The sequence below is a fragment of the Notothenia coriiceps genome, unplaced genomic scaffold (assembly GCF_000735185.1).
Source record: "Notothenia coriiceps isolate Sejong01 unplaced genomic scaffold, NC01 NC01_scaffold00028425, whole genome shotgun sequence".
NCBI lineage: Eukaryota > Metazoa > Chordata > Actinopteri > Perciformes > Nototheniidae > Notothenia > Notothenia coriiceps.
This window is the reverse complement of record NW_011361126.1, coordinates 1-10689: the sequence shown is the minus strand read 5'-3', so window position 1 is coordinate 10689 and position 10689 is coordinate 1. Positions and strand designations below refer to the sequence as shown.

The 10689-nt window shown below is 39.3% G+C and overlaps 1 protein-coding gene across 1 annotated transcript in view; it reads left to right on the top strand.

The window, feature by feature from the left end:
* ern2 (endoplasmic reticulum to nucleus signaling 2) overlaps positions 1 to 10201 on the top strand; it is a 24478-nt gene extending 14277 nt beyond the window's left edge. The window contains exons 12-24 of the mRNA XM_010785889.1: positions 952 to 1085; positions 1633 to 1821; positions 2287 to 2440; positions 2634 to 2738; positions 2828 to 2918; positions 3334 to 3523; positions 4011 to 4107; positions 4407 to 4606; positions 5174 to 5321; positions 5757 to 5884; positions 6521 to 6644; positions 6730 to 6797; positions 7584 to 10201. Coding sequence (XP_010784191.1) covers positions 952 to 1085; positions 1633 to 1821; positions 2287 to 2440; positions 2634 to 2738; positions 2828 to 2918; positions 3334 to 3523; positions 4011 to 4107; positions 4407 to 4606; positions 5174 to 5321; positions 5757 to 5884; positions 6521 to 6644; positions 6730 to 6797; positions 7584 to 7766 — 1811 coding nt within the window. The 3' untranslated portion in view covers positions 7767 to 10201. The remainder of the gene's footprint in view (positions 1 to 951; positions 1086 to 1632; positions 1822 to 2286; positions 2441 to 2633; positions 2739 to 2827; positions 2919 to 3333; positions 3524 to 4010; positions 4108 to 4406; positions 4607 to 5173; positions 5322 to 5756; positions 5885 to 6520; positions 6645 to 6729; positions 6798 to 7583) is intronic.
* Positions 10202 to 10689: the final 488 nt, after the last annotated feature.

Below are 10689 nucleotides of genomic sequence, written 5' to 3'. Positions count from 1 at the left end.
ACACACACGGCCACATACACACTTCAGAGCCACAACAAACACGGTTTACCCCATCGTAGTGTCCGTTGTTGGGCATTGATTAGGTGGAGGGAATCTGTCCTTCCTCTGACTGTCCGCATGACTGACCGCATCCTGACTTCAGCAGCATTCTCATTGGCTTCAGGTTTCCCCTGCACACTGCAGCGTCAATGCAAAGGACGACATCCACTACAACAAAAACACACACACAACACACACCACCACACACACAACACAACCACCACCACACACACAGAGAGGACCATGCAATCAAAAACAGAATACAAGACCCACATAAGGAAATGCCACACAGATTATACACAGAAACAACTAGAATTATAAGCTTTGACAGTTTGTCAGTGAGCAGTTTATAAAACCTAATACATTACTACTAGACTCAAATAAACACCATTGTAGCATAAATGTAGAAATAATGTTTTGCATTGAAGGTGAAACAATAAGTCAGAAATGGTTCAGCTATAATTATATTAGACGAGTTGTTTTGGTATTCTTTCAGCCTTAATTCACTGGTCCAGCTTTTATATGTTTGTGTGTATGTTATTGGTTCAATCTTGGCATTGGTCCCTTATAAAAGAGATGTAATAATCTCAATGGGATCTACTCGGTAAAGTTTACAGTATGTTTATTTTTATTTTTAACAATATGAGCAATAAAACAAGAGGAACTTTAAATCTACTTATCTAGGAAAAGTAAATTCCTCCTGGAACTGAATTATTTGTAAAATCGTGTGGAAACAAAGTCTCTAAATCAAAAAACAGTTTACATTAGCTTGGTTTTTGGAAAGTAAGACTTCTGGCTCAAAATGTTCTCACAACTGAAACATCTCTTTTATTTATTGACCAGACAAGAAAGTGACCCCAGCCCTGACATAAACACAGAGCCAGCTCACAATGCGTTATATCTGTGCTTCAGGTCACCATGAGCTGCCTCCAGTGGCTCACACCACCATGCTGAGGGATTTCCCGGTTGGCCTGCAGCGTTCGGGGGAGGCAGTCATCCCCCCCCGACCCTCTGCCTCCCCCGCCTCATACTACCATCAGCGCTACGTGAGTCTCAGCTCCAAATACCTCTGTATCACTACTGCTGTCTACACCTGAGTCAGTAAATCACAGGAATGGTATCGAACAATAATCCTTTTTTATCTGGTTTTTAATGTCTGTTATTGCGCACTTTAAGCTTCCTAAGAGATCCAGACATTAATGTGATAAACTTCTAACTGCATGCCGGAAACAGAAAGTCCTTTCCCCAGCAGGTACATTTACTGCGTTACAATCGCAAAATTTTGTGCAGACGTAAGGCAAAAATGAAAAGACTAGACCGGGATATAAAATAAAGAGGCAAACACACATTAATAACAAATAACAAATAAGCGCCATGGTAAAAAAAAAGCTGTATTTTCAACAAGTAAGTAAACATAAAACTGTATTTTAGGAGCCAGTAACATTAACAAATTGTAAATAAGTTGTCAAAATAAAGTGTACATTGCACACATTACACAACAGATGATAAAACCCACTTACGTTGTAAATAATAAGTGAAACCTCCTCACCTTTCCACTGTTTCCCATCCTTGTTGTCTTATTGTGTCCTTCAGTTCGAGGCAGTTGCTGATAGCCATGGCGATACCCGTGCTAACAGAGGAGGGGTTGATGGGAAGATGTCGGGACAGGCCCAGAGGCCGGCCGCTGTGCTGCCCTTCTCCATGACCCAGGACCGCCTGACTCTGGCTGTCGTCACGCTGCTGCTGGGGGGGTGGCTGGCCTTCGTCTTCACGTACCCCCTTGTGAGTTTGTGTGTCTGCAGTTTTTCAGGTTTTATTCTCCAAAATAATTGTTTGGAATTTGGTGCCAAAATATGAATAATAATAAAGTTTCAATTGAAGAATGTGTGAAGCTAAATTGCTCACAAATGCTTTGCTCCTAAGATAGACCATGAAACAAGGACAATAATGCACCATAGAAAAATATCCTGATTCATGCCTCAATAAGTGTATCTAACAAAGCATACTTAGTTACTAAGATAGTGATTATATGGCAACATGCACTTCAAATGCCTATTTTTTTATCAGTGTTTTACCTTATTTTTAAAACATTTGTGTTGATAAGCGGTTTCTGTTATTTGTATTGACACTGTTGCAAAGGACAGTTGTATGGTCTTATAATCTCTCTCAGTTATCATCCTTTTTTATGACTGATGTCTCAAACTCCATCTTATTACAGAGTTTTTCAATCTGTATGTGATTCTCCAGCGTGCAGCTCATCAGCTGAAAGCTCAGAGGCAGATGGAGGAGGCGTTTGAGTCTCGTCTCCAGCGCATGCAGACCAACATGCAGACCAACATGCAGACAATGAGCTCCGTTTCTTCAGACACAACGCTTTCTACTGACACAAACCTCTCCAGTGGTAAGTCACCTATAAAACAAGTTCCATACTATTCTCTTTTTCCTATATTTATACCTTTGGAACAGGGTAGATGCTTTAACATGTTTCTTTCAATTTCACTTGAGAACTGAAGCATTAATAGAATATATTAAGTAGTGTTGAAGCAGCATATTTGACTGACTTCTGCACTGTATCTTCACTTTCCTTTATTCAGACTCTCAGCCTGCTTCAGCTGACCCTCCACCGAGTCCTCACACTCACAGCAGCAGCACCTCAGATGTCAATTTAAATGTCACGTCTGCGTACAACCCTACAGCAGGTAACACAACAGACTGTGTATTGTTTCCTTTTGCCGCTCATCATTAACAGGAGATTTATTTATTTCTGCTTCCTTCTTGCCTTTCCCAGAAGGAAACAGTGAGGAGGTGCATGTTGGGAAAATCTCCTTCACTCCATCTGAGGTTCTTGGACACGGCACTGCAGGAACTTTTGTCTTCAGGTACTGTATGTGTATTTAACACAGCACTATTTCACATTTCAGGATACTTAATCAGCCAACTATATTTGTGTATTTGTACGTTTTAGATGGTGCAAGGCAATGACCAAATGACAGCTACATTTAAATCAGCCATAACAACAAAACCAAAAACCAAATAGATTTGTACCTTTACCTTTCCATAAGAAACATAAAAACATCTCTCCAGTGAAAATGACCTAGTTTTCCTACCACATTGAAAAATAAAACCAATATCTATTTGACAGTAGGCTTTGAAAAATGGCCAAATCTCATAAAACAGCTTTGAGTTCTGGGTTGACGATTACATGTTTAATAACTCTAAGATAAACTCTATTGTTCTGTGGCACATGCAGTACTAGGCATAATATGTTATGGTTCTCTGTTTTTGGGACCTCAGGGGTAATTTTGATGGACGGCAGGTAGCGGTGAAGCGAATACTGCCCGAGTGTTTCGAGGTAGCAGAACGTGAGGTGCAGCTGCTCCGAGAGTCTGACACTCATCCGAATGTCATCAGATATTTCTGCACAGAGAGAGACCGCCTCTTCACCTACATCGCCATCGAGCTGTGCACCGCCACCCTGCAGCAGGTCCGCACTGAAAGGCCCTTTGTTACTCAAAGCTAGAGTTATTAAGCCTGTGTTATATCGAATTCTTTAACAGAACCTTTTTTAATGCCTCAACTGTGAACAAATGAAACCAAAAACTGAGCAAATTATCCAATAATTAAAAAGAAAATGCTGTTAAGCCAGAGCAATCTTTTTTAATCTGTTTTTAGTTTGGTATTCTACTCAGGGAGTGAGAGTAGGGAGTAACAGCAAATGTGGTAAAAGTGAAAATGCTGATCTGTTTATGAAGTAATGAGTGTATGGTTAATAAGACTAGGATTATTACTGCACGAGTTCTATGAGAGTTTGTAAACTGAGTTTGTTTTTGGTATGGTTAACTGTTGTTAAACTTTACTTCATCAAGAGTTTTTTCTCAAATGTTAGCTAGTAAAGGGTGAGTCATTTTAGGGGTGAAGTGTGATTTCGTAACAAAACTAACGTGTTTTTTGTGTGTCTTTGCTCCCTGCAGTATGTGGAGGATCCGTCTGGTTTTCCTCAGCTGAATCCGATAACTCTGCTGGGGCAGACCATGTGTGGCCTCTCACACCTCCACTCCCTCAACATAGGTAACACATAGATAAATACAAGCATATAAGTACACAAATGATGTTTCTATTGTGTTACCCAGAGACAGAAGGCACTGCAGTGCTGCAATCTTATTTTTCGTGAATATTTCTTCATATATTTGGTTATTATTTATTTTAATATTGACTATTTATTGCTTTTCTCTTATAGAACCAGCAAAAGTAATTCACTAAATTGTACTTTTAACAATGAATATATTGAAACTTAAAACTTGCATATCTTAAACAGCCAAGCATTGTTCCTTCATTTCTTCTTGGCTCTCCATCGTCTCTCCCTGTAGTCCACCGTGACTTGAAGCCCAGAAACATCCTTCTGTCTGGTCCCAGTGCGCTGGGGCGGGTCAGAGCGCTCATCTCTGACTTTGGACTCTGTAAGAAGATCCCAGAGGGCCGGTGCAGCTTCTCTTTGAGGTCAGGAATCCCGGGAACTGAAGGGTGGATCGCTCCTGAAGTACTGCGGGATACTCCGGGAAACAAACCGGTACGATGCACACACAGATCTGACATACTCCAGATTGTATTTCTTTGATGCTCAGTCAACTTGATAATTAAAAATAGACACAGTTAGAAAAACAAACATATGATAATTCAGGTTTAAATGTAGATTAAGGAGTTTATTATTACGATTTTTTTTAAAGCAACTACAAATCACTTTTATTTTGTGTTGAATTGGTCGACCCATTGTGGAAAAAAGTGCTCATGTTACCCATGACAACTATCAATCGCCTCATGTCCTAAAGATCTCCATCTGGGTAGCATAGAGTAGGTTAGCCTTTAGCCTTTAAGCTCAGATTGAGACTTAAAACAGTTCTCAAAATGCATTTCATAAATAAAATAGACATTTAGTTTGACTCTTATTTCCATTCTGCGCTCTATCAATATCCCTCTTAAGTTTCTCTTTGCTATTTTTACCCCTATAGTTATATTTACTTTTATTTAATTAGATACAGTTTTTTTCGTCTCAAAAATACATATAAATGCAAAAGATGAAAAACACTGACGCAGAAGAATTTGTAGGTGCTCAGTGTTCCTCCTCTCCCCTGTACAGACGGCAGCGGTGGACGTCTTCTCGGCAGGCTGCGTGTTTTACTACGTGGTCAGCAGGGGGCAGCACCCCTTCGGTGAGAAGTTAAGACGGCAGGTGAACATCCTGTCAGGAGAATACTCACTCTCACATTTCATGGAGGATTTACATGGTGAGAGAATTAAATGTCTATGTGTCTCGTTCCATGCATAAGCTTGCATTTGTTTTATTCCAGATTTGAAGCTAGTTTAGTCAATTCCTATACAAAATCTCTACATAACATTCTCAAATAAAGAGATTTGTATTTACTAATACTTGCCTGACCTGCATTGAAAAAAGACTTCTAAAACATCATGGTTAGTCACTCTTCAACAAGCTAACCATCCTGCAAATAGGCTCAGGGCTCAAGAGATTTAACTTGAGCTTATTCAGTAGAACTGTCTCTCAAGATGAGTCACTTGAATATAACATGTATTATATGTACATGTATATGGGGTTGCTCCCAGAAAAGGGTTGCAGGCAGTATTGTAGACAGTATAAATCACAAAGATCAGCTGATGTCCCAAGCACTGAAAACACATAAAACCTGAAAATGCTTTAATTACAGACGACGTCATAGCACATGATCTGATCGAGCGGATGATCTGTGCCGAGGCGGGGTCCCGGCCCTCCACCGCCTGCGTCCTCAAACATCCGTTCTTCTGGAGCCCTGAGAAGCAGCTGCTGTTTTTCCAGGTGAGGTCCTTCAGTTGGTCGTAGACACACAAAGGAACAGCTGGCTCCCTCGTGATACAATGGCTCCTATTTTTATTACTACAAGTTATTTCTTCCTTCATCTTCACTGAACCGGAAATGTTCAAGAGTTTTGGGGTTTTCCAGAAAGGTTTAGTTTTAGACTATAACTAAAAATGAATTAGTCATTAGTGTTTATCAGTTATTTGTTTAGGTTATATCATTTCTGTTTTGATTTCCTAATCCCATTTTTTACTGCTTTTTACAGCTATTTGTTTACAATAATTACACTAAGTAGTGTAGTGTTGTTACCTGTTTGCTATTTGCTAAGCCGTGTGTGTGTGTGTTAGGGGTTTCACCAACTAATCGACTAGTCGACTAGTCGACTACCTTTACCACTAGTCGGCGCTGTAGGCCCTAGTCGACTAGTCGTGAAAAAAATGGAGGTAAACGAGGTGCTGCAAAATGCTACAAAACACGTCCGACATTCTTATGTATGGCAGTACTTCAACGAAGATGTAACCAACTCCACAGTGAAGTGTCAGTTGTGTATAGCTGTACTGAAGTACAATACAAATGCATCTGCTATGCGCAACCATCTAAANGTGTGTGTGTGTGTGTGTGTGTGTGTGTGTGTAGGACGTGAGTGACCGCATCGAGAAGGAGCCCGCCGACAGTCCGATCGTGGTCAGACTGGAGGCAGCAGGACGAGCCGTGGTTCGGACCAACTGGAGGATGCACATCTCTGTGCCTCTGCAGACAGGTAACCACACAGCATCCATTACTGCTCTGTTTACACCTGTGCAGGATGACAAAGCCTTCAATGGTCTGTAACCTTCCTGTTTCAGACTTGAGGCGGTTCAGGACGTATAAAGGAAACTCAGTCAGAGATCTGCTGAGAGCCATGAGGAATAAGGTCAGCGGGTTTACTTTACTTTTCTTCGGGATGTACCAAATAGTCTGAAGCTTCATACACAATGTTGACCTTTTAATTAAATCATGAATTTTTTTTTTTCATTCTGTTAAACTCTGTATTGCATAGTTGCAGATAAAGAATAAGCTACACTGATATTATTATTGTTATATTATTTATTGATCTTGATTGACGTGGTAGAATTGTTTCCGGCACATGTTATTCCAACCTCTCCAATAATGGTCCAAAAGTGAAAGTATATTGAAGTCATCATACCAAATAATCACAACAACATGTTTTGTTTAACAAAAACTTCTGCTTTAATCCATTTTGGTTGGCGTTTAGTCTTTTAAAACCTTTACTGTTGTCAAAAAACTGTTTGACATTTCTCAAAGGTAGGCATGCACCGTAGTAAGGGCTGTTATATATATATTACTTATATATTACCACAATAATATTATAGTAAATTAATTATTAGACTAAAGAAGTTTACAAAATAATAATACTTTTCTGCATTCGCTTGGTTCTCCATCAAGATGTCATCTCTTGACTGATGTTGACCAACCTGTTGTATTCGTTACAGAAAGTTGGTTCGATAACAAAGACAAAGTCATTTATTGAATCTCATTATTATAATTGATTGTTCTGGCGTCCTAAAATAAGACATTTAATTTCTACCTCAATAGGAGCTTCAATGTAAAAAAAACATCCAGTACAGCCCTACACTTTAATTTATTTGTTACAAGCATCCTAACTTTAATGCCTGTATGTGTTCATCCCCCCCTGCAGAAGCATCACTACCACGAGCTGCCTCCGGAGGTGCAGGAGACGCTCGGAGAGCTGCCCGAAGGCTTCATCAGCTACTTCACATCACGGTTTCCACGGTTACTGATGCACACACACGCAGCTCTGCACATCTGCTCACATGAGAGACTGTTTCACCCCTACTATCTGCACCCCAACGCCAAATAGTAATGACATGGCTCTGCACTCTATACACACACACACACACACACACACACACACACACACACACACACACACACACACACACACACACACACACACACACACACACACACACCCAGATACACTATTGTGCGATTTTGTGAGCAAGAGAAATCGCTTACAGTGCCCCGTTATTGCTTTTGTAAAGCCCTTACCGTTTTTTTGGGGGAAGATACAGTGCTGTGAAAAAGGTTTTATCTGGCTTGAGTTTTTTTTATAGATTTATCTTGTTGTTATGCAGCTGTTGAAGAAAGTATTGTAGGATTTAATTAGAAAGCACTCAAAATGCATCTCTCCACAAAAGCTGCATACATTTTTTATTTGAATAATATACAACGTTTTTAAACTACATCCATCCGGATCTTTGTTTTCAATTAAATGAATATTTCAGTAACATTTTTATTAAAAGTCCCAAAAATGTTCAAAACATGAGGGATATTTTAGTTTTAATGAAGTGCCGTCTGATTTTTTTACGAGAGGTACTAAACATGGTTAAGGGAATAGAGTTTTTATAAATAGCAGCAACAAATATAATGTCCTCGGTTATGGCCCTGGTTAGAGCATTCATTACATTAAATGACATGACATTACATGTCACATGACACTGTCATCCAAAGTGACTTACATACATTCAGTTCTGTGGGCAGTCCCCACAAAAGCAAACATTTTGCACTATGGCCCAAAAAAAATCCAGAAAACAAATCAATTACTTCTCAGTCCATTTGACCAGATTTGATTGGAATATATTTACAATGTTGAGATTTTCATCAAGGATTGAAAAACACACCTGTTTGACAACATATATTATTTCAGAGGCGTTTTTGTTTATTTATTCTTTTTCATATTTAAGAACGAGATTAACTGTAAACAAAAAGGGGGGGGGGGGTTTGTGTCTCACCGACTACTATCAGATATTTTTGAAATTGGTCCAGTATTGAGCGAAGGGGCTGCAAACGGCAGCCGCTTAACAGCACGTTGTTTAATCAAGTACATTTTTCAGTAGAGATGGAATTCAATAGATAAAAATATCATTGGCACGTTTTTAAAACTGTTTGGAAAGGACCATACAGATAAAAAAACAAATGTTTCTGCCATTGTGTCTAACCAAGACTTGCTCAGGGAGAAATCTTGTTCTGATATCTCCCGTTGCGTCCACACTGTTGAAATCAGCCGATGTTCAGAAAGCTTAGCTCGGTAATAAGCCATGACTTTGTCAATTATTTAGATAACACCGAGCTAAGCTTTCTGAACATCTGCACACTCCTCTCCTTCTGTCTTCTGGAAACAAGTCACACGGCACATTAATAAACATCCCTAAACAAGCTAAATGTATAAAAACACTTTTAGACCTCTTCGGGGGTGATCCCTCATGTTGAAAGACACTTTTAATAACAATCTGAGTCTGCATTTCGCAAAAAAACTCATTTTCTGTGGACTTCAATTGACTGCCATCTGCAGCTCTCTCAGACTCAATACTGTTCCAATTTAAAAAAGTGTCTTTCCTATTAGTCACTTAGACACAAAGAAATGAAAAATATGGTCTAGGTTGAAGGAATACCAACTTCTCCCCTTAAATAGCACTACTTGTGAGATGCACACAGTGTGTCACAGCATCTCAGACACTGGACAACAGGTTTGATGGATAATTCAACTTGTGCTGCTTTTACACGTTTTTTTTGTCATGGGATGAATCCTGGTTTCTTCGATGCTGCTGTGCTTTTTTCAGCTCCTCTACCAAAGACTCAACAATATTTACCTTGCCATTTGTTTTCATGTTTTTGTTATGTGTGTCTGGATGTAGCTACACTGACTGAAGAATGTACTGAGCCTTGATTTTCACTGAAAGCAGTACATGAAGCGTAAAAGAATATGATTGACACTGTAAAAATGTGGGCAATGTGCAAGTGTGCAAGCAACATTGTAACATGCTACATTTGCCCATTTCATTTTTATTTAAAGATATTTTATGTTTCCCTTCCTTCAACAGATGTGTTTCTGTTGAATCTCAGCATTGCTTGAACTTTTTGATCCTAAAAATATGCACCTAAATGCTCGAGAATATATGTGAAATATCTTTCAGTAAAGATGAAGGTTTTTTGCATAGGGAGGCGTGTGGCGCAGTGAGTTGTGCATATGTGTTGGGATCAGGGGGTTACAGGTTCAAACCCCACTGCAGTCAGCATGTCGTTGTGTCCCTGGGCAAGACACTTCACCCCAAATTGTTCCTGTGGGGATTGTCCACAGTATTGAGTATGTTAGTCGCTTTGGATAAAAGCGTCTAACAAGTAACATGTCATGCATTGGTCTGCAGTAGAATGAATGATGAAGAATCACACTTTTGTACTTTTCTGAGTGAATTAAACTGATGCTTTGGGAGTGCCAAAGATGAGTAAATCAAATCTTGTCGTCAGTTTGTAAACAGAGGAAGAGAAACTGTAAGATACAAATTGGTCTTTACTTGACCAGTTCAATAAGAAAGGGTTTATGGTAATTGAAAAAAAAAGTGACCATTATTTTGATGATTATTTTTTATACTTATTTGAGAAAAGTGAGATTGAAAATATTCAATACACAAAATGTAACACAAGGCTTATTTGATACATCAGAGCAAAGACACAATCAGTTTAAAGGACATATTGTTGTCTTTTCCCTTGATAAATTAAAGCTGAAGTCACAATTCCAATGTGTTGATTGGAGGTCATTCGGATCAGCTGTTGCCAGGTGTGGAGACTGGGGTTGCGTTCCAATAGTCCATTTAGCTTAGGAACCTTCCTAACCAAGTGAAATGACCCGGAAGTACGTCAGTGGCAGCCATGTTAAGTGCCGTTCCAATTCTCCAAATGAAAGGAAAGGAGGTTTCAAACTTCCTTTATAACCTCCTTTAGTT